The sequence below is a fragment of the Chanodichthys erythropterus genome, chromosome 16 (genome assembly GCF_024489055.1).
Source record: "Chanodichthys erythropterus isolate Z2021 chromosome 16, ASM2448905v1, whole genome shotgun sequence".
NCBI lineage: Eukaryota > Metazoa > Chordata > Actinopteri > Cypriniformes > Xenocyprididae > Chanodichthys > Chanodichthys erythropterus.
The window spans coordinates 24,309,255-24,334,323 of NC_090236.1; the positions used below are offsets into that span (position 1 = coordinate 24,309,255).

The 25,069-nt window shown below is 38.8% G+C and overlaps 1 protein-coding gene and 1 long non-coding RNA gene across 2 annotated transcripts in view; both read left to right on the forward strand.

Annotated features, from left to right (window-relative positions):
- LOC137002672 (uncharacterized) overlaps window positions 1-15,141 on the forward strand; it is a 51,581-nt gene extending 36,440 nt beyond the window's left edge. The window contains exons 3-4 of the long non-coding RNA XR_010891903.1: window positions 1,074-1,179; window positions 15,042-15,141. This is a non-coding gene — a long non-coding RNA (uncharacterized lncRNA). The remainder of the gene's footprint in view (window positions 1-1,073; window positions 1,180-15,041) is intronic.
- Window positions 15,142-17,078: 1,937 nt separating this feature from the next.
- Window positions 17,079-25,069, forward strand: part of col11a1b (collagen, type XI, alpha 1b) — a 92,761-nt gene continuing 84,770 nt past the window's right edge. The window contains exons 1-3 of the mRNA XM_067362406.1: window positions 17,079-17,409; window positions 23,022-23,186; window positions 24,706-24,919. Coding sequence (XP_067218507.1) covers window positions 17,295-17,409; window positions 23,022-23,186; window positions 24,706-24,919 — 494 coding nt within the window. The 5' untranslated portion in view covers window positions 17,079-17,294. The remainder of the gene's footprint in view (window positions 17,410-23,021; window positions 23,187-24,705; window positions 24,920-25,069) is intronic.

Sequence of the window (25,069 nt, forward strand, 5' to 3'; positions counted from 1 at the left end):
ATATCATGTAATCATGGATCATGTCAGTTATTATCGCTCCATCTGCCATTTTTCGCTATTGTTCTTGCTTGCTTACCTAGTCTGATGATTCAGCTGTGCACAGATCCAGACGTTAATACTGCCTGCCCTTGTGTAATGCCTTGAACATGGGCTGGCATATGCAAATATTGGGGGCGTACATATTAATGATCCCGACTGTTAAGTAAGTGCACCCTCACATCCACTAATTCTAAACAAAATATTTGCAAAGTTTTTGAAGCTTCAGGATTCAGTGTTTTATATCTACTGTGTACTGTATTCATGTGCTTCATAAAAAGAATAAAAATCTGTAAAATATCTGATTGTAAAATATGATTCTTACAAATGTTACTTGTATATGACCTGACATGACATGACATGACTTGTAGCCAAGTATGGTTTCCCATATTCGGAATTTGTGCTCTTCATTTCACCCATTAAAGCATGCACACACACACCACGAATACACACCAGGAGCAGTGGGCAGACATTTTTGCTGTGGCACCTGGGGAGCAATTGGGGGTTAGGTGTCATGCTCAAAGGAACCTCGTTTGTGGGTAATGAGAGTGGAAGAGAGCGCTGTTCATTCACTCCCCATGACCTCTAACCATTAGGCCACAACTGCCCAAATTACAAATTCTAAAATATAATAATAAAAACAAGTACTTTATATTTGTCATTTGTTTGTTTAATCCACATTACATGTAATTTGTTACTATTCAAAACTGTATACTACTGATACTACTGCTATTTTTTAAAGAAATTTTCATTACTGGTCAATGTGATCTGGCTGTTAAATAAAAGAAAGATGCAGGCCAATTGTTTTCATTGTGGTGGAACAGACATAGGTCTGGACTGGTGTCAGAAAATGTAATAAGGAATGTTGTATTATCAGTGGCCAGATAAGAAAAAATGTATCAAATAAATGAGAAAATTACTCGAGCTATTGATGCAGTTGGAGCTCTGTGGATCACCAGGAATGCAAATGGAAACAAAGCTTTGACCATGTTGGTAAAGACCATAATGGAAAACCTGTGTGATTTCTTTCCACTCAGACTGTTCCATCACGCTATTGGAAGCAGATGCTTCAGGACAAGTAAAGTGTCAGCTGATGTATTGGGGAGGACACCAGTGGATCTCCCATCCTGAGTGTGGCATGAGGTAGGAGCACCTCTATTATCCTCATTTCATTGGTTGCTGTGGTGGCATGCAATGCTACAGGCTCAATAACAGTGCTTAACAGTGATATTTTTTTTCCTGTTGCCCTTGTTTATCGTAGTCACAGCATCATCTGTAATCTTTTTAGTTGCTTAAAATCTCTCCCATCAAGTCCCATGATACTTTTCTAAAATGTTATGATTTTTTTTTCCAGTTCTGTGTCAAATCTCCAGCATTCTGCTGTTGTTTGATTTTTTGCTGATGGACATTCTGTCTTTTCTCTCTGGGATGACCAGTCACCATTCCTTTCATTTTCCTTCCACTGAAAGTGATATGATTACGGTGCGACTAATCCAGTGCATGTGTTTTTCCAAACCCTTGGCCAGAGCTGCCTCTTTGGTCTTTAGCTTGGGTTTACAGCAATAATTGGAAAGAAAATCAAACCAATATGTTCTTAATTTACGATCTCTGGTGCAGCAAGAAAGTGACATCTTTAAGTTTCTCTTACTTTCTCTAACACAGATACACCCCTCTGCATTCTCTTAAATACATTACTTTTTATTGTGTGTTAACAGATGTCGAAAGATTCTTGATATGACAATACACAGTTCTCAATTCAAGCAAAGCATGATAGAAATGCAATAATAATAAATATTAACCAGATTTATTGCTTTATATTTACAACTGTTCATTTTTATTATAAAAAAAATAAAATCATAAGAACATTTCTTTTACGGTTTTTTTTTTCGCCCAAAATGTACATAAATCATAACAATATTTATTTTCATTTCTTTTTGATAATGATAGACATTTTAATTCAGTTATACATTCCATTTAACTTTTATTTTTATTTTATTTTTTTATAAAAAGTCAGGTCATCAGTAAAAGTGAGACAGTGTTTATAGAAAATTTGTGCAGTTTTCTTTTAATAAAAGGGATGCAATTTTAAATTTTGTGACTCTGGATAAAACAAATTATTGATTAAAAGTTGGTCTTTTTTTTTTTTTTTTGGGAACAGCTGATTTGTTACTGGTTCAAGGAGCACCAGCCTTAGACTATTCTCCTGCTTTTCAGTTTTATCTTCTAAGAAAATAGCCTGGAAATTTTGCACTAGAGTTTCAGAAGAGTTCACTTTCGAGCAAACTCGAGCTGCATTGATGATGACGCTTTGAGGATAGCCTTCGGCATGAGCGTGTCTGAAGCACATGTGTAACTAGTCCACTTCTGATTGGTGTTGCGTCGTCTCTAGCAAGCGCTCTGTGTGTGTACATCTTATCTATTGTACGGTGTTCATATTAGGACTTCCTCACACCATGGTCATACAACGAAAAGGCGTCATGCCTCAGACTAAAAGGCTTCAGTCATCGGACGAAACGGCATCGCGCCTCAGACTGAAAGGCTTCAGGTCTCAGGAAAAATGGTGTCAGGTCTCATACAATTAGGCATCGAACTAAAAAGCCTCAGACCAAAAGGCTTCAGAGTCTGTCAGACGAAAAGGCATCGGATGAAACGGACTCAGACCAGGGCTGGACTGGGACAAAAAAATGGCCCTGGCATTTTTGCTCAGACCAGCCCACCACAATCGGTCGGACACCACCCACCAGAGTATTACAATTATTTGGTAGAATTATTAAAAGTACACTTAGTAAGAGTAGGATTTCTAGATGGACAATGTGCTCCATGATATAAAAGCTAACCCTTAGAACGTGGATGTAGAATACTGATAATTTTATAAAGAATTAAAAAAAAAAAATTCAATGAAACAGACAGCAGAAAATCTATAATTTACAATTACAAATATACTTTGTTTTAAAGAGCACAAACCCCTGTTTAAGTGTCAAACATTTACCTCTCATTGTTTAGATACTCCCCATTAAAAACAATGAAAAAGAAAACTATACTACCAAATTACTCACAAAAAACATCCTAATAAAATGATATTCATGCTATTCACTTGCCATAAACAACCAAGTGTTCATACCAGAGTAATAGGGTACAAGAGCTACAAAACATAACTTTTATAGCCGAAAAGTGAGATCTAGTAGACCATCATCACGACTCAGGGATGGACTGGGACCAAAAATCGGCCCTGGCTTTTTGGCCCAGACCGGCCCACCACCACATAAGATCACAAATACCACCCGTCCTTCCGCTTATATATATAAAATTTATTCTACTTATTTATTTATTTTTAGTTGTTTACAACCAAGTCACCAAAATACGATGAATACACACTGAGCATAACCCAACACACAACAGTAAATCTATTAGCCTTATTACAGTTTACTTATTCTTATCACAATGTTAATTGTTGTTGGTGTGGGTTACTTATATCCAACAAGCTATGGTAAACAAGCTAGGTAACATTATAATCTCTAAAATAGCGGAGTAATCGGAAATAGCGGAAAAAATTCAGTCAAATTCATCAGTTATCATCTTTTTTTTTTGTTGTTGTTGTTATGACTAATTACTCAGCACCATCAGCGTTAAAGAGAAAATAATCACTTCACCCGATGTTTTTGAATAAAATAGCCTTGACAGCCGACTTACTGGAACTCATCTGTCTGTAGAACTGTTCTCTCCCGCCGGCGCCGCCGGACTTCTACAGAATCTAAGCACAAGCGAGTGTGACGTGCGCGGTGGACCAAACCACTGTGAGGCAAGGGAGGGGTGACTCAAAATGTTTAATAAACTTAAAACGCCCGTTTGCGTTTGTATTGCTTTACTACTTACATAATTATTTTAGGTTTATATAATTTATGCACAATACTTAGCGTGGTTATTAATTATATTTTTTATATTGCGTGCAGGCAGAAATCTTATAGATGGTGCTGTTCAAAGATATGATTGAGCCAGTCCAGTGTCAATCAAGAAAACAACCAATGGGCCGCTAAGCTACATGTTTCATGAGCCGCGTCTGTCAGAAGGAAAAAAATAGCTTATGTGATATTTTTGACTAAAGTGTTTTGGGCCAGCAGCCCAGTGTCAAATGAAAAAGCATTGGGCCGCCGATCTAGGCCTACCACTTTCATGGGCCGAGAGAATTTTTTTTTTTTTTTTTTTTTTTTTGGCGGTCGGCGACCGTCGGCCCCAAAAAGCACGTCGGCCCACCGGGAAAGTGCCCGGTATGCCAGATGGCCAGTCCGCCCGTGTCACGACTAACAGCTATAAATAGACACCTATAGTCTCGTTGTGAAATAAACACATCATCAGTAATATTACATTATAATAATAACCTGAATTTTTTTTTTTTGAAAAATCAAATTGCATCATTTCAGGTTTTTCTATGAGAAGGGCCGTTACTGCATAAGTGAACTCTGATAGCTACAAGGGCACTGCTAACTACAAAAAACAGTGCAAAATAACTTTTGCTGTGCTATTTGACTTTAGCTGACTGAGTGACCAGTGCAGTAGGTGACAGTCTGACTTTATAATAATGATGACGATTATGTTGTCTTATAATATTCATTCATTTAAGTATCATCGTCGTCGTCGCATCATGAGTCCCTCGCTGTTAATCATGTAACTACCCTGCTTACCGCTTCTATTATACTCTCCTGCTTATTCTGTCCCTCATTGGCTTCATTGTCAGACACCTGCTGCTCCTTTGCCTTACAGGTCTCCTCCATGTTCTTCTATGTTCACCTGTTTTTGCACGTCAGGTACTGTAGGTTTGGAAACTGAAGCTACAGTAACCGCACTAAACATGCCAGTAATTTTTGCACGTTGAGGCATCAACCTATACATTTTTTGATTTTTTTTGCCCGCAACTTCTCCGCACCCCCCTTGCACTTGCACTTTTGTTTCTCCATCCTCCTAATCCACAGATGTTCTGGCGAAACAGAGGGGACGGGGTGGAGTCTAAGAGATGTGATTGGGCCAGCCCAGTGTCAGTATGGAAAATGAACCAATGGGCCGCTGTCCCTGCTTAATGGGCCGGTCGTTGGCCAATTTTATGTTTATTAAAAAAAATCATATCATATAGCGGCCCCGCCCTCAAGTGCGTCGGCCCACCGGGCATTTGCCCGGTATGCCAGATTACCAGTCCAGGCCTGACTCAGACTAAAAGGCATCTTTTTTTTTTTTTTTTTTTGTATAGCCAAACTTTCTATTGGCTTTTATCCCATCATATGTCGTCCTTCAGTTGTCTTTTTCTTTACTGTTACTATTCCCAAATTAATGTAAGGGGTATGCGTGCAAGTTAATTATGTAGAATCCTATCTGTTGATGGTATTCATGTATGTAATCCCTTGGCGAATTAGAAAAGAGAAGAACAGAAAAGAAAATGCCGATTTTCACGTTGGTCTGCAGAAAAACAGCAACGGGCTGAATGAAAATGTAAACCAGATAGTGGTATTCTGTTTTTATTGTTATTTTTTATGCATTCCATTTTTTTTTTTTTTTTTTTTTTTTTTATGTATTCGTTTCCTTTTTATGTAAAGCACTTTGAATTGTGTGTGAAATGTGCTAAATAAGTAAAATTTGCCTTGCCTAATCGACTCTCTGACAGTAGGTGGCGCTGGAACAGCAGAAATAAAACCGTTTCCTTGGTAACCTCTGTACACAAAGCAGTTGTAGCCTACTTAAAACAACGCATTCAAATAGTTCGAATTTTTTTTTTTACCTCTCATAAATGGGTTTACTACAAATAAAACAAAATGGTTATTGTAGTTAACCATGGTAACCACAAATTAACCATGGTTTTGCTATACCATAGTTTAAGGTATTTGTAGTAAAATTATTGTTATACAAATAGCCTATCAATCCGACAAAAAACAAACAAACAAAAAAAAAACCTAGTTAACACACTTTTAACCATGGTTAATTTTCGTATGTGTTCACGATAGTTTGCAATGCAAGCTAGTTGCAATGTGTTATTTTGCTAACTTTTTATAGCCTACATGCAAATAAAACTAGTTAATAATACAAATTTACAAAATAACCTCAGTGGGATATGTTTTATCAAAGTCCCTTTAAGACAAGTCATTTCACTCGGCGGCCATCTTTGAAATGCCTCTCGGGCATCCTGGGCATCATGCAATCTCTTTGAATGGGGAAACATCAAATTCTCCAAAACTGTTCGCCAACCTTGCGATTAAATTTCATATTTGAAATCACCAATGAAATCTAACAACCGGCTCATAAATTTAGATTCTAAACGCTCGAATCATGACAAAAAAACGGTATTTTTCAGGCTGGATCAAGCTAATGCGCATGCGCAGACCTAAATGCGCGTCTCTTCAGAGGCGCGCGTCTGACTGTTTCTATAGAAACCAGTGATTCTAACGGCCTCTGAAGTGACGCGATGACTTTACCAGTCGGCGATTGGCTCTTATTAGGAAGGCGGGACTTATTCCGCCATATTGCGCGTTACACTTTCTCCTTTTAGTCTGAGGCTGTTTTGTCTGATGCCTTTTGGTCTGAGGCTGTTTCGTCTGAAGCCTTTTGGTCTGAGCCTGTTTAGTTCGATGTCTAATTGCACGAGACCTGACACCTGACATCGTTTTTCCTGAGACCTGAAGCCTTTCAGTCTGAGGCGTGATGCCATTTTGTCCGATGACTGAAAGCCTTTTAGTCTGAGGCATGACTCCTTTTCGTTGTATGACTGAGGTGTGAGAAAGTCCTAATATGGACACCATATTATTGTTGTCTGTTCCACACATAAGCATTCAAAAAGTGTATAAAATGCCTGTGTGCATTGTGAAAATCTCCCTCTGATGACGCTCAGCTCCCCGTGAATCGGGTCCTGCAGTTGCCGAGGCTACCCGGCTGCTTCATTCATGGGGGTCGCAGATGGAGCTAGCGGACTAGCTTGAGACAGCCGAGGCCCTTTCTCAGCTCTCAACGCATTGCACCGGGATTGTCCAGCTCTGAGGATTTCTAATTTACGTTGTACATGGTGCTAAATGTTGATGGTACTTGATATAATGTACAGCTACTTGGTCAACAATTGTTGTTTTTAATGATGCTATATAAATAAATAAAGTTGAGTTCCTGCAAATGAGATCACAACCTCGACATCAGGGTTTGCCATTTTTTCCCAGGTCTCCACACTGAGGTGTTTAGATCCTAAAGGAAGTTGTTCTTCTCCTGCACATTGGGTCCCACTGGTCATTATTATTCATCGATCATGGGACTTAACCCTTTAAGACCTGAAGACCTTTTTTTTATTTTTTTCTGTGCAACATACACAAAAGTAAAGACTCTTAACTCCAAAACTATAGCACAGTGAGTCAAAAGGTAGGTATCATTTGATGGAACACATTTTAAATTTTTAGAAAATATAAATTATATTACATTTGGACATTTTAATGCTGGAACACTGCTGATAAAAGACAATATATATCTTTTTTATTATAATTTTTCATTTTTTTTTCATTTTACATGGAGTAACTCAGGAAGGAAATAAGATCGGGAGAAAATGTCTTTTTTGGCGATGCTCTCCTACATGTGAGCTGCATCTGGTTCAGATTTTGTTGTGATATAAAGTATAGTTGAATAAAGTATTATTCTTTTTTTTTTCGCAGCTAGATGGCGCCCACGGGGAGTAAACTCCAGTTTAGAGGCACTTCTCAGCACTTGTTAGGAGTTTATCAAAATGGTTAGATGCATTAAAAAGCTGAGTTTCTAACACACCAAGCTGACAGTGGGCCGTCGGGCAGTTTTTGTTCATTGGCCGACTAAGTTTTCTCAGTGTGTTCCGCACCATCGGCTGAAGTTGGTCCTCGTTGGATTTTTTTTCAGCCGATTCGGTGGCTACTGCCACCTGTTGGTATGGAAAGGCATTTCATCTTACCCAGGCGCAGAACGGACGTGCTACTTGGCCATCGGCTGTCGAGCATTGGTTTGGTGTGTCAGGGCAACTTTGGACCCAGACGCTGCCGACGTGAGCCAACCCCGCAGTCTGCTTTCGTCGCCACTAGTTCGTCGGTGTCAGCTTGGTATGTACCTGCCTTAAGCTTTTAAGTTATTCCTCGTTGGAAAATGAACATGTATGGTTCCGGGAACATTGGATGCACACTGCATCCCGGAAAGATGAGAGAAATGTTTTTAGCTAAGTATGTTACATCATTCCTTAAGTAATATCTTGTGATCAATGCTATATATTATATTGATTTTTCATTTTAATCGTGAGAATCTGCTTTAAATAATGTGCCATTTTCTATGATCTCTGCATGTTTCATGAAGTTATGAGCATGTGAAATCTACATATTTGTATTCAGTTAGTGGCTGTGCTGTTTTTTTTGTAAATGCATATTATTCAGACTTATTAGATGGTGAAAACAATGCAACAGGAGCCTGTTGGAGGCTTGATCTGAATGTGTAAAATCTCTGATATTGTATGCAAAAAGAATTATTGTGCTACCTATATGGGTTCAGCTTTTATTGGCTCTTAAAAAGAGACATGCAAACGGGAGCGCCGTTAAAGAGTTAAAGAGAATGGCTATGGGATGATACCCAAGGTTAAAGAGACACTTGCTGCCTATCTCTCCCCTGATGTTACCCACCAAGCCAGTTCATACTACATCTTCGCTGGTGGGTAAGGCATATTAGACCAACCTCAACTAGGGCCAAGGTGCAGGACCCAACACTATTAAAGAGCTGTGTCGGGCTACCCATATTTGTCTCCGTGCCACCAAAGAGACAGCCCACATCCGGCCCAGCCGGGTTCTGTGCCCAGCTCTTCATTTCGACAACAGCAAAAAGAGAGCGTTGTGGCTCGAGCCCCCCCTCAGAGAACCTGAGGGTCGAGACAGTGCTCTCACCCGAATCCAACGCAAGAGAAGACGGATCTGAGGAATGTTCTTCTCTCAAAGGGGCTTCGGGAAAGAGAGAGACAACCAACTTGGGCCTCTGAGGTCACCCCCTCCTATGAGAGAGCTCAGTACACCCGCTCCTCTACAGAGTCCTCAGGAAATCGATTCATTAACCCCGTTCCGCTTTGGAGCACAGCGGTTTCCATCGAACCCCAACCTCATTGTCTGCCTGAAAACGTCGCAGACTTGGGGGGTTTGTCCCTCCTAAAGAGGCCTGTAGAAATATCGCTTCGATTAAATCTTGCTGTGAATTTGCTTCAGGATACCTAAATAATTCCACAAAATGTTTGAGAGGTCAGCCCAGTGAGGCTGATTCCTCTAGTAGATTTCCTCGAAGCCTGGCAAAGTCTACCCAATGTATCTCAATGGATTATAGACACAGTTTGAAAACGGTACAGACAACCAGCAACCACTTTGGGTCCCACCCACCAAAGTTCAGCAGGGTTTTACCCACTGTTGTGGGCCTTGAGTAGGCTCAGGTTATGGAACAAGAGGTTCAAGCTCTTGCGTCCTGTCATCGCAAGATCGTGTCAACAGACACGTAAAATACTGGGTGGGGCGTGGTCATGGAAGGCTGCTCAGTTCAAGGTCTTTGGAGGGAACCTCTCTTTTGGCACATAAATTGCCTAGAGATGTTGGCAGTTTTGCTAGCTCTGAAGCATTTCCTTCCAGACCTCAGAGGCCATCATGTTCTTTTTCAAACAGACAATATGTGGAGGTCTGAGGTCACGCTCTCTTTACAAACTGGCACATCAGATCCTATTATGGTCCCTAGGGAAATTGCTCTAGCTGAGGGCAGTTTACCTCCGGGGCTATCTAAATGTGGGAGCAGACGTGCTGTCGAAGCAGGGGCTGAAGCCCAGGGAATGGAGACTCCATCCAGAATTAGTGGAGCTCATTTGGAGAAAGTTTGGTCGAAAGTTTGGCAAAGGTCTAAGGATTTCGCACATTTTGGAGACAACGCAGTTCCTATTGTGGTTCTCCCTCTCACACCCAGATGTGGACAAGGCTTCATCTGTACACATTTCCCCTGATTGCTCTGCTCCTGGGAGTCCTACAAACAGCCCTCCATAATGAAGTGCGTTTGCTCCTGGTAGCCCTGTTTTGCCGGCCCAAGTCTGGTTAGCCCTTAGCCCTTTTAGACAGTCTCCTGTGGGACCTTCTAACACAGGCCGGGGCACAATATATCACCCTCAGCCAAAAAGATGGAAACTTTGGGTCTGGCCCCTGAGAGGGATCAGTTCATAAAGGTCTCTCGGCTGAGATCACTGAGTCCATTCTCAATTCTAGAGCTCCCTCCACAAGGAAAATCTATGCTCTAAAGTGGAGAGTGTTCACTTTATGGTGTGGAGAATGTCAACTAGACCCAGTTAACTGCCCAGTGGCTTCAGTGCTGGAGTTTGTCCAAGACCGTTTTTCTGCCAGTCTTAAACCCATCCACACTTAAGGTCTATGTGGTGGCCATAGGTGCCTTCCACACACCGTTAAGTGGTGGTTATTTAGGAATCACCAATTGATAGATCATTTCCTTTGTGGTACTGTGAGGTTGAGGTCTACGACTCAGGCCAGGGTTCCAGCTTGGGAACTAGCGGAGGTATTGGAAGGGTTGTCCCTGGCACCCTTTGAACCCTTGGACCCCTAAGATAGCATTATTACTGCTTTCAAAAGACTCTGAGATCTGCAGGCTCTTTCAGTCACCTCTTCTTGCCTGGGGTTCGCTCCAGGCAGAGTTAAAGCTATTTTGCACCCGAGGCCTGGCCATGTGCCCAAAGTACCATCGAATATGGCCCGTTCTACAGTTCTCCAGGCCTTTCATCCTCCACCGCAAGACTCAGCGGACCAAAGGAAGCTGTTTTTACTATGCCCTGTTAGGGCCCTTGAAATTTATGTTCAGAAGACCAATACTTGGAGAAAGAGTGACCAACTGTTGGTGTGCTTTGGGCCCCATAGGAAGGGCTGCCCAGCCACCAAACAATCCATTAGTAGATTAATTGTAGAGGCTGTTCCCCTGGCTTATGAGGTACGGAGGCTGCCTTCACCTCTTCAAGTCAAAGCACATTCTACATGGGGTATGGCTTCGTCCAAGGCTTTATTGTCGAGTGTTCGGCTCCAGGATATATGTGATGTGGCAGGGTGGTCTTCCCATCAAACATTTATGAGATTTTATAGCCTGCACCTTTCCGATTACTCTGGGATCTCATACTATCCTGAATTGTGCCAAGTAGCTTCACTCTAGGACAGGCATTTTGTCAGTATGGTGTAGTAGGTATCTCATCCCCCAAAGCATCATCATCAACGTAACGTGAGTTCCCTCGAAAGGGAACCTCTCAGGTTGCGACTGTAAACCCAGTTCACTGAGAAGGGAACGAGATGCTGCATCCATTTGCTGTACTTCCCGCATCCTTGGGAGCAGCTTGTTTCAGATCAGAAGCTATTTCTGTTGTGATGCAAGCTTACCTTTATAGCTTCTGCGTTCTGCTGGCGTGCGTCATGGGACGACACAACACCCCTCAGAATTGGACTAGTTACACACGTGCTTCAGATGTACTCACGCCAAAGGCGTCCACAAAGCGTCATCAACGACGCAGTGTCTCGCTCCCTTCTTAGGGAACAGGGTTTACAGTTGTAACCTGAGACGATCACAACAATATCTTAAACTGTGCACAGAATCTACACTTAGAAGTCATACAGAATGCAAATATTTATCATTAAAGTCACATAAAATTTTACATATTTTTTGGTCTCTAATTGTATTTGTTCTGAGAAATTTTAGGAGACCCTCACAAATAATTAAATGCAATTTTGCATCAAACATACTTTTTGTAATTGAGCATCCAGTTATAATCAAAATAATGTTTTGTGTGTGTATTGTATACTTTTAAGTTTATTATTGAATCACTTAAGTTTATTATTGAATTGCTTGTCCTCATCTGTTAGTCACTTTGGATGAAAGTGTCTGTTAAATGTAAATGTAAAGTTTCTTTCTTTTCGCCACTTGATTTTTCCATATGTTCAATGAGAACAGCTGAAGCTCTAGGATGATGTCAGGCAAAACTTTTTTTCCAAATCATAAAGACCCTTGTGGCAATTAATTAGGACTGCTACATTTGATTGCCCTTCTATTTGCAATTGATAGGAAATTTATTTGTTCAGCTTTACCTGATTTGCCATTTGTGGAACTCCCATTTTAACAATCCCTTCCACTCTATGTAAGGGCAACACTGAAAGATCTTTAAACTGCAAATATAGTATTAAGTCTAGAATACTTTCTCTAGAAGTCTTTGAATTTCCAGCACTTACTGGTCATTCTTGAACTTCCTGTTTAGTCTGTAGAAGTCCCCGAGTGAATGGAGAGTTGTGAAAGAATGGGATAATGTATTTTCCAGTGCACCTAGTCTGTATTAGAGCCTGCAGTGTAAACCCAAGTACTTTGTTTACTTTTTTCCAGAAATCTTGCTCTTTCCAATTTCCATTGTTTTAAGCAGCAAACCGATTCAAATTAATCAGCGTATCCAAAGATAATGCTGTATATATAAAAGGAAATATAAAGTAGGATTTACTCATAAAGACAGATTTAGTTTGTCTCTTGTGGTGTTCTTAGTCATTTGTAAAGCATGTCCCAAGTGTGAACCTTGATTCACCTCCTCCAATGGATTTCCCTGTGTATCCGCACCTAAGAAAACCAATGCTAATAGATGTATGCTACATCTATCTCTTACAGTCGCTGATGTCAGTGAATTGACTCTATTGTAGTCAAAGTTGTTAAAACAAGTCATGTGATCATTTTAAAATGAAGAGCACTGGGAATAGGCTCTGCTGTAATTAATGTACAGATGTGCTGTGAACACATGCAGAGAATCTGGCACTTATTATACAGTTCACACTGATTTATCGTAAGCCATTTTATCATTTACAATTTTGTCATGCTTTTAATTTCAGTTTTTAATCAGCCTAGAAAGTAAGATTTATAGGATGATTGTTTGTACACTATGCTGTATTTCTGAGCTATAAATCATAACAAGGACAGCAGCACTATTGTATGGATTTCAAAGGGAATATATTCAAAACAAAAGGCTTCAGAGCACTGATGACATTGCTAGATTAAACCTCAGTGAAAACAGTGCTAATAAAGAACATATAGACACATCAAAATCACAACTACACCCCCGTAGGATTACTGCAAAAAGACAAAACCATTAGATTCCCATAGCATTTTGTTCTCAAAGAACAACTATATATAGTTTTTTATATATAGATTAAAACTATTGGTTTATACAATTATACATCATGTGACATTATTCAGTAACTGAACCAGTGGTAAAAGGTGAAACCAAAAAGCCATAAGAAAAATAATAGCTTTCAGCAATTCAGCAATGGCTCCTATAAAATCTATGTAATATCTTGAATTGTTACTGTATTTCCTACATTTTACTACTGTCTGTTTCAAGTGTGCTCATTATACATATTTTAAAGAATTTAATATTAAATTAATACCTTACCATGAAGACAGATTGTAATCAGTTCATGCTAAGACTGTTGTGAGTAGTTACGTATGTAACACCGGTTACGTATATAACACCGGCATATAAGAAGGGCACCTGAGAACATGTCATCAGATTCGTATTGTCTGAAGGAAGACGCACAGGCATGCCCGAAGCATGGCAATGTGACGCAGCGTCTTGTTCCCTTTCTCAGGGAACCAAGGTTACATAGGTAACCCTAGATGCTTCCTTCCGAGGGAACTTCTATGCTGTTTCACCTGCTGAAGCAATGGGGACGCCATACCAACTACGCCATGCACCAGCGGGTGAGCGGGCCTTGCAACCAACCCTTAGAGGGCAAAACAACAGCCTTCAGTGATGAGAATGTCCTCGGGGAAAGGATATTAGCTACATTCCTTTGTCTCAGCAAATGTGGAGCTAGAGCCATGGGGCTCAGCAGCTTGACTCTCTTCACTTGTGAAGAGAGGCAGACATGAGCTTAGTTTTTTCTCAGTGAGAAATCATTGTAATCAATTCATCCAGCCCCCTTGAGGAATGAATGTGCATGCTCCACTCCCAAACAAATAACACACAGCTCGGGACCATCACCAGGCATTAAGAAACATGGGCATGGAGGACTCAAACAAGCGGCTTCCTGAAGACAAAGAAGCTGATGACATGTCTTATACACTGGGGCACACCTTGCAACATCATCACACTGCATCAATGTATATACACTGTATATACAGAAAATACATTTTCTGTAAGTTACGTCACTGAGTCAATAGATGGCAACATGAGAGTTGTTTTTGCATGTTATGATATCCTTGATTCATTCACTTAACCAATTTGTTAGAAACTTTGAGTTCAGATTACATCATTACATCATTTTAAAGGGTTAGTTCACCAAAAAATTATCCCCCCCCCCCCCCCCCATTATTTACTTACCCTCATGCTGTTCCAAACTGTAAGACTTTCGTTCATCTTCGGAACACAAATGAAGATCTTTTTAATGAAATCTGAGAGCTTTCTGTCCCTCCATTGACAGCCTATGCAACTACCACTTTTAAGCTCAAGAAAGGTAGTAAAGACATCATAAAAGTAATCCATGTGATTCCATTGTTTTAACCTCAATTTTATGAAGTGACACGAATGCTTTGTTTGCTCAAAAAACATAATTTACACTTTATTTATAAAATATTATTATTAATAATAATTAACAATAATTGCAGTACTATACCATACAATGTATTACTGTAAATTGGAAAAGTATGAATTCATACATTATGAACTCACTATTATCATTCACTGTTATCCTTTGACATTGCTGCAACAGCACAACCACTTTTAAATAAATAAATAAAGGTATTATATTAAGCAGCTGGTTATTCTTCAGCAATGAAATTCATGCTTAGACTGGAACAAATTCCAGAGTCCTGTGGTTTGGTCAGTCTTCCATAACCTACCACACACTTTTACTGTAAGTTCTGCCTACCTCACTTATTTCAGCTAATGTCAGATAACGGTAAATCTGATTACATTAACCCTGTTGATCTCTCTCAATCAGCAGGATGCCGCAGCACTACCATCCAGAGGAGGATGAATCGCTGGTCTCATCTCAGGCCAAGACAGAAGTCAGGACAAAACCTCAAAAGCCAAGATGTAAGCAATGACCTAGAACAAGAAACTTTGAGGTCAAGATCTGACCGAAATCAAAAGGTTTGGAGCAGCAAACAGACCAAGATGAGAGTAGATGACTCATGCCTCAAAACTTCTGGTTCATCAACATAGTATAAATTCATTTCAACTGCTTTTGAAGAACAAACATCTGAAATGTCTGGCATGAGAGCGTACTTCTTTGGGGTTAAATTTGAACTGTAAATTAAACTAGTCAAACAAATTGAAAGGTTCGGGATTTCTAAAAACAACAAAAGTGAAGGTCATTCACTTACAATTATAGAATAATTATATAATGCATGGTATAACTTGGATGTACAGTATGTGGACTGTTTTCCTAATCACATGGTTTATAGAAAATGAGTGATACAAATATGGATCCTGCAGACAATTGTATGTTCTGAACTGAATAAAAAAAACTATAAAAACATTTAGAGCTGCATGTCTATTGTATATTCTGTCTTCTGCCTGTCCCAATAAAGGGGTCAGCGTATTTTTGTTTTATTTTTTCTTTATTAATTCAGGAAAATGTGAATCATAAGAAGAAAAAAAAAGGAAATGGAAAATTATATGCTAAGAATTTGCATAATTAGCATTTAAACATTGAACGGACAAAGTTTGGGTGGATGTATTATCCATCTGAATACCAGACAGAATTGTCTGGCAGCAGTTACTCAAACCCCTATTGTGGGAAAGAAATGAATGTTGACTGCATAAGCTAGTGTTATCTATCTGACACACATATCTTTATATGATATCTTTCTTTGTTCCCAATCTCATTACTTTATACAAAGCAGGAATGTTTTAAGCTTGATAAATTCGATTGTACTTGGTTTATACGTATTAAATAATAATTATGTTTAGTTCAGTCAGAATTTGGCATTTTGCCCACTAACCATCTTTTCTTAAAGTAACAAGAGTTTGAACCCTGACACATCTTAGTGAATAGCCTCTCAGTTTATACAGCATTTGGAAAGAAGTTATACTACATGATGCAGTTTCTTTGTTTCAGTTACTTTTATTGTTTCCCTCTGCATTCTTAAAAAGAATTTTCATGGCCCCAATTTACTGCGGGATAACACACAACGATGGTTAATGTGTTGTGAATTTCAGTGATAATTACGGCTGTTTTGCTGTCAATTATGCATCTAAACATTATATTGTGGAGAAAGAAACAGACTGCTGGATTATAGCCACCACCTCTCCGATGACTTTTAAAGAGTAATTATTTTCAGACGTCTGTGCCACAGCAAATCCCATTAGCAGACTCTTTCAAGATTGTTTCTGGTAGGAATGAAGTCTCATCTGTAGTTCTCGTTAATGTGGTTGGTATCTTTTCTGGCTATCACTGCTACTTGAGGAATTTTAAATGGGCTACTTCAGGCCAACATTTGGTTTGCCTCTTTAAAATAACTTTTTTGCCTGGATTGACTACAATACCTGCAAGTGCCATCACACCAGCCTTTTATTAGTGGAGCAAAAAAAATAATTTCATCAGGTCTGCAGTGGAAATTACAGACAGGACAAAGAATACACTGATATATAAATACATATAAAACATATATTTCCAGATGGTAATTTACAAATGTGAGAAGTAACAAAAGAAAGTAAGTTCTGAATGCTATGGAGATAGTCCTTTTCCAGTCCTCTGTCACTGATTCAGGATGAAGGATGATAATCCAGGCTAGGGGATAGATGTGACTCTTTCTCCTCTGGTAAGCCGCTGTCCCATCACCAGCATCCCGGTGTTGTATGATCCCTCAGTGCAGATACACCTTTGCTCTGAGTTTTCGGGGGAACGGTGTCAAACTTTTGAAGCTCTCATCAAAATAATGGGCGGATCTTTCCAAGACTAGTGATTTTCCCGTGTTCATTTCTTTTCCCTTACGGGTCAGGTTTAGTCCACACGTCCAACCCTCCTAAAGACTTGAGCTCTTCAGGGAGCTCTTCTTTCTTTTTTTTTCATGAGAGCCCGTTTACCTTCAGTCTGAGAGACTGCTGGGCGGAGGGACTAAGAAGTTTGTTTTCGACGAAAATCAATAGATTTTTTTCCCGCTCATGGCAGTGCAGAAATAAATAACAATAATCTGGATTGTGGAAAAGGAACGCATTTGAAAATAACTCACAGTTGAGGGTGCCGGTCATGGATAAGGAAAGGTGGTCCACGAGATGGAAAACGAAAAAGTGGCTCAGGAACTCCGCTTTAAGTGCAATCTTCAGTCTGACTTTTGTCCTACAGGCAACACATGTGAGAGCAGGTAAGGAAAGGGTGAGGAGCATCGTCGCGATCCCTCCAGCGATGCCAGCCTCAGTATTGTAAGGGACTTTAACGTGTCTGAGTGCATTTCAGCGTTAAATATAATTATAACAACGTGAATACCGGCTATGTATTGCAATATTTATTGGCTGTGTCTCAAAACCTACTAAGCTCCCTACCTAGACAGCATTTTTAGGTATCATAAACGCATTCCGAGGTAGCAAAGTGATATCAGTGGCATAAGTTGTGATGTTATTTGCATTGTTTAATCTCTTCGACATACCCAGTAGGCTATTTGATGTTTTTTTTTTTTTTTAAATATTTATATATTTTTATATTATTTATAGATTTATGTACTTCTAATAGCCTGATGCAGAATTGAAATTAGGCATGGAAGAGTCTATCAAGACAAATATTTTATTTCAAGGTGTGCAGCCTACAGGTAGCTTCATCAGAGTCAAAAAATAGCCTCCTTTTTTAGTGTTATATATATATATATATATATATATATATATATATATATATATATATATATATATATATATATATATATATATATATATAAAATACCCAGTTATCAATATCACTGGTGACCTTGATTTTGACCTTGATCAAAGTTGTACATTTACAAAATTTTAATGTAGAATGATTTCATAAATAGAAGTAGTCTTCCCTAATTTGGTAACTATTATATTTGACCTGTACGTGAGGCAGCATTCATGATAACTGCACTACCCTACACACACCAGTGAGGCACTCGAGTGCCCAGAATTAGATTAGGAAATTTTATTGCTCAGACAGAGAGAGATACCGTTTCTCCACACTATCCCAGTCCACACTAAAGACCGGTCTACAGTCAGAAAGCTACTGTAGAAGTGCTCTCTGAATATGGCACATTGTCTCCTTTTAAAGTGGACACTTGAGTGTTATAAAGTGGCCCTATCCATCATCTATACATTTAGTCTTCTTGTATACTTAAAATCTAAATCAAAATTCAATTCCCTTCTTCCTCACCTGCGAGGATCACAAATAGCAAATAGTTTTTATACATTGTCTTTCTAATTAATTTTTAAAGGGCCTGGTCTCTCCTACCATAAGCAAATCCAAATTATAGTGATTACTCTGTAAAGTGATAAAAAGTATTCCTTTGTTGTTGTTCTGATGGCCATTTCAGATATGTAACATACCTCTCAAAATGGCTGCCTGATAATGTCTTCACCACATTGCACTTCTCCAGGCCAATTTGGGAGGTGGGGTTATTTTGAAAATGAGCTTTCACATTTTTGGTTTAATAATAATCTTGACCACAACTACATACCATGCATAAAAGCTACCTTTTGGCTCTTGTTTTCTGGATTATTTAACTGAAATCCATATAAGATATCTCTTACAGCAGTTCACAAAGTTCACATGAGATATTGGCCACACCCACTGAGATATCCAGTGATTCTACCAATGAGGATGCAGGGCCTTTTATGCGTTTGATGTTTGTCATAGTACGGATAGGGCTGATGTCAAGTACTGGGACATTTCATTGCTTGTTGGATCAGATTGAATGTTATGATTTTTCTTGACTGGCCAGTTGATATTGTGCCTCTTGTCTATTTAACAGCATTTTGACATTTCTGCCAGATTTCTTCAAGGTTTATAGTCATTTCAGAGGCTGGATTACGCAGATGATAAATTATTTTCTGCTAAGTTCTTTTGGCATATTTTATTGTGAAAAGTCTGCTGTGTCATTATCCATGACACTGGCTCTCCCCAAGTACAAAAGAACAAGAACAAAAGTTATCAAGCACTTTTAATTGTGGATGTGTATTAGGAGCAATGACCTCATTTGCTGCTTTAATGGATTTTGAATACTGATTTTTTTTAAAAGCTTCTGTGAGAGGGGGGGTCCTGTTCCTGCCAGTTCTCCACATCTGGAATATATGAGGCCTTTAGGTATGCAGTAATGCTGAGAGACATTCTGAAGAGCACAAAGAGACCTTTAGTTTAGAGTTTAGAAAAGAAAAAACAGTAGCACTCTGCATTTTGGAAGAGGCTCGTAAGACTTGCAAATTATTACTTTCTCCTTTAACAGTTTGGGCGCCTTTTATTCAGACATTTTTAAACATCTCGTTTCAAATGATAATGCAGAGGGCTGCTCTTTGTTTTGTCAGTGGGGGTTAAACTGAATGGAAACTCTCAGACTGATTTGACAAAAGCTACATTAAAACCTCACCACATCATTAAGCTCACAAACGTGCACACGGATGTAGACACGCTGAGCTTTATTGTGTGCAGCTGGTTTAATGTTATCAAGAAAATTAAGCTGTTCCAGGCAAATCTTTCAGATTTTTTTTTTTAAAAATCTTTACAATGATTCATATAGGCTACTATACAAAAATATGAAGCATCTTGAACATACTGTTCAAAAGATTGGGGTCATAAGATTATTTCATGTTTTTGAAAGTAGTCTTCTCCCCAAGGCTGCATGTTGTTGTGGTTTTTTGATTTAAATGTAATTTATTTCTTTTTTTTTCTTTTAGTGTCAGATAATCCTTCAGAAATCATTTGGTGCTCAAGAAATATTTTCATTACCAATGTTGAAAACATTTAGGATCATTTAATCAATAGAAAGTAAAAAAAAAATAAAAAAAACAGCATTCATTTAAAAAAAGTAACATTTTAAATGTTTACTTTACTTTCACTGTAAATCAATGTAATGCAACCTTGCTAAATAATTAATTTTGAATTAAAATTAAAATCTTACTGACCTTAAACTTTTGAACAGTAGTGTATGATTTTCTGTTAAATATATTGTCCCTTTATCTCAGAATAGAATAACAATAAGTTTGTGTTTTCAGTGCATTAGGACTTAGTTGGTGGTACATTGAGGCAAAGTTATCTGCAGGCTGTGCCATGCCGACACCATAATGTGTTCAGCATGTTCAGTAACCCTAAAAAAGCACCACCCTTCAGCTCCTAGCCACATATGTGGAACGGGAACTACCGGATCAGCACTTCCTGCATGCTCTTACCATATGGTTACAGAAAATAATGAAAAAAAAAAAAAAAAAAATCTGTCAAATTGTACTACTCCAACTTTTTATATATATAAAGTAGCAAGAGATGAAATTTCAGAATATTTTTGCTCTGCTCTTGACCTTAAAATGAAATAAAATACAATTAAATGTAACTGTAATGACCAAACGTCTGAGTGACTTTTCCACAGTTTCTATTTTTAACAAATGCAGCTCATTGTCCTACATATTTTATAAAGGTTTTACTGTTTTATTGTGCCTTATGCACACTGTTATAGGGCTGATATATCAAAAGACTTCAGTATAATTCTTCTAAAGTGCTTTCCCAGGCTTAGTTGAGTGGGACAGGGTGGAAAATGAGCCCTTTTGTGATGTCAAAGCATATGAAAATAAAACCCTGATTTGAATCCAACACTAAGGAGTCTAGAGAGAGAGAGAGTAATGAGTCTTAGCAAGTAGTCATTCTTGTTTGTATGGTTTATTGTTTTTAGGCTTTTGAAAGGGATACTTCCTGTCTGCTGCCTGACCAGCAGACAAATATGTCCATTTGACCTGACTCAGAAGTTTTTGTAGTCTCTGGTAGCGGGGGAGTCAGAATAGGAGTGTTTATGTGCTAGTCATCCATTCAGCCTCTGTTCCTTTTTTCTGAAACCTCCTGAGATTCAGAGACTTCACACAACTCAGCATCCTCAACCACAAAGTTTGCAGTGGTGATGACAAACAGATGCGTCTTAAGCCGGGTACACACTGTACGATTTTGGCCACGATTTGGCCTCTGAGACAAATTGTGCGAATCCTAAAAAATTAATCTGATCCTAGGCTGAAATCTGTCTTTAAACGTTAGTTTGACATGTTCACCGACAGTTGACTAATGAACGTTGCGATCAAATTTCCGTTGCGACGAAATTCTGCCGGTGTCAGAAGATTTGACTCAAAGTTCTGCAGGTCGACTGTCAAATTGTCTTCATTTTTCAAGACCATGAAGCCAAAATTAACATTAGAGATTTCTTTGTAGCCACCATTTCAATCCCGTATGTAAATGCAGCTCACTGTCACTGAACATGTCATTGATTAATGATGTAAAACTCTGGACGAATTTTCTTGCTTGTGTCTTGACTGTTGCACAGTCTGACATTAATGACAACTGAGATCCTACAGTGTGACACGGTTTACAGCGAGGATCATGTTCTTACAGTCTGACAAGCGAAAATTGTAACGGACTATTATAAATTGTACAGTGTGCACCTGGCTTTAGGGACACAAAGTTTTGTTCAGATAGTGATGAATGTAAGTTACCCAGCTGATACTCTTATCTCCCTGACCTTGCGTACATCCTCATTCATCAGTCTCGAGTGAGGCCGGAACTTTTCCTTTTCAAGGCATCAAAGACAAAGCTTAAAAGACTCAAGCAGAGCAATAAATCAGTGTGACATTACAGTGCTGCTCGGAGTCCACTTTACAGTACCAGCCTCTAAATTGCCATATTAATCATATCATAAATCTCTAAGCCTGTTTAAGCATTAGCATAGATTTGTTAAGGATCATTAGAAATGGGCCATTTGTGGGGTGCAGGCTGAGCGAAACCAGAACCTTTCATATATTACATTAGCAGTAGCAACATGATGAAGTGTAGTACCTGACATATTGGTGGAGTTGAACTATTTGTAAAGTTTAGGTCGTGCTGAGCTGCCATAACCGTAGAGAAGCAGTGACCAGCACCAGTGACTTTAACTCTTGGAATGTTTGGCTTTGTAAATGGATCTGCATGCAGGGGGGTCAATTATCCCTACTGGATATTTCTTCACATCTTTACTGCTGTGCTGCTCGGGTTCCTTGTAAATGTACAATTGCTTCATTGACGGTCACAGCACATATGCAATGGCAGGGAATTATGTACAGTAAAACTGTCAGTCAGAGTTAGAGTTGTTGCGAAATGACGTGTGGAATTTTATGGGAATTTGTTTGTTCATATCAACAAACGGCAAGATGTGGCCCATAAAAGTCCTCACTTGTTGAATGATAATTGACTGAAGATATACTGACTCCACACTGGTCATCATTCAAAGCAGGATAATGACAAGTAAGCCCTGTTGCATAGAGGGAAAGTAGTCTAATTGAGGTTAACAATAAGTATTGAAACTGGCTTCTTGTTTTTAAACTTGGAAAGTGTAATAAAATTACATAATAACCCAACTGTACTTGGAAGCAATTGTGAAAAGTAAATGAATGTTTTTATCTGGGAGCAGTAGTTTCACACTAGAATCGTCCCCCTCACGTGTAACAAATTAAATGTATCTTTTGGATAGTGCTGCTTAATTTTTCCCTCGTTGTTTTTGTAATATTTTTGTATCCACTGACAGACACTAAAGCGATATTGTTGCTATAGACTTTTCGTCATTTCTCATCCAGCCATTTGCTAACAGAATTATTGCCTTTAGTTAAATTAGATAAACAAATGGAAATAACTGTACAAATATTGTTTTGGTTTGATGTTGCAAAGCTACTGATGCTAATAATGTTTGTTCAGCAATGAAATTATGAAAATGACAAACGCTTTGATCATAGCACTCAACGTTCTGCCTCACAGCTGAACCCGTGGATGTGCTCAAGGTCTTAGACTTTAAAAGTTCACCTGAAGGAGTGAAGAAAACACAAGGCTTCTGCACCATCCGGAGAGGATCTAAACCAGATGTGGCCTACCGAGTGGACAAAGGAGCTCAGCTCAGCTCCCCAACCAAGCAGCTCTTCCCAGGTACATGATTTGTGCTAATCTATGTACTCTCATCCCTACTTACTTTTAAATACAGTAACTGTTCTGATTGGGCAAGGCTGTAAATCAAATGTGTGTAATTGATTTTCTCTGGCAAAGTGACATTCTAAGTTGATTATTTTTTTCTCTTTGAAATGCATCCAACAGGAAGTACATAATGTAGCTTGACCGTCTCAGTTAAATGCATTTGGACTGCTTACAATGCTAGAAGTCTGATGCCCAGACCTTGATGAAGGAATTAAAGCCATATTTATTGTTCCAAGAAAGAGTTTATTAAGAAAAAGAGAAAGCTCTTTGACTACTGTTTTGACCAACATTGGCTCATTGGAAACTCTACTTACCTATACATACAATTCACTGCAGTTTCCAGTTGAAATGAATACAAATGTGTCTTATCTTAGTTTTGCCTTTGTTAAAACTATCAGTTAGGTTGGTTGGGTTTAGTGTAGGTGGTACATTATTTTCAAATGCCATTGAGCATTAACCTTTTAGCGCCAGTCACCAGATATTTCATTTTACAACCAACTTAGTGTTTGTAAGTGTCGTGAAATTTACAAAAAGAAATGTAATATCATATCGAAGAAATTGTCGCCACTGGCACGTTTTCCCAATGTGCCTGGGTTGGTTTTGACCACAGTGCTGCTTGCTAATCATCTAGCTAAACAAAGAATAAGTGAAAAACTCGAAACTGGTGCTAACTGTAGCCTTAGCCCTATAACAGAGGCTAGTAATGTATGTTGTGTGTAGCATAACACAGATGATGAATTATTACTTATTAAAATGGCTATTTGACATACTAACACTAATCATTCAAAAAACAATGTGTCATATGTCCTCTGCAAATCCATGGTAAGCACAGTTTTAGTTTACTAATGGGATGTTGAAATCTCAAATGATTTGCTCAGTCTGTAATAACAACATCATATACATTTATAAGTTTAGTCTTATTTTTTTGGACCCTCTGTTCTGTGTGTGTTGGGTATCTTCCAAATTGGCCAGACCGCAAAGGCACAAAATAGCTGGAGATTAAATGAACAATTCGTTTTCTGTGATTTTTGGCTGAAATAAAATGCCCTCCAAACCTTATGGTTTTAGGACTGGAAATTTCAGCTAAATAGTATGTTGACAAGAAAAAAAAAAAATCTCCCTTAAGGCTGGCAAAGAAAGAGAACAGTGTGAGAATAGAATAGTTTGAGCTTTATTTCCACCCTAGTGCTCATACAACCCGTTTAATTGTAAATCTGTTATGTCACCTGACACCTTGTAAAGTTAATGTACCAACAGAAAAGACAAACTGTTTCATACTTCATTAAACCATCCCCTACAAACGATGTGCAGAAGGGGATGTTGTAAAAGGGCCATTGCATATTACAAGGCCTGTTTAGATCACACTACACTGTCTGATAGTCTTAGCTCATCTCCACCACAGAAAGGAAGACAAGCATATGAATCATCAATAACAGCTGATGTCTAACCCACAATGCCTTTCCTGTATCTTCAGGAGGAGTATTCCCTCAGGATTTCTCCATCCTTATGACTATCAAGCCAAAGGCAGGAATACAGTCCTTCCTTTTGTCGGTATACAACGAGCAGGGCATCCAGCAGCTGGGTGTGGAGGTGGGCCGCTCGCCGATCTTCCTGTATGAGGATCAGCATGGGAAACCTGCTCCTGAGGATTACCCCCTTTTCCGTGCAATCAACCTCGCAGATGGAAAGCAAGTTAACTCTTTATTTGTATTTTTTTTTTTTTTAATCTTTGTAAAGGTTTTGGTTTAAACTGTTTGTACACCTGAAGTTTTCTTTCTTCGAGAAGTATAATGTCAGTTTCAGAAGAAATCTTGTTTTAATGGGCCTTAATGTGTGAG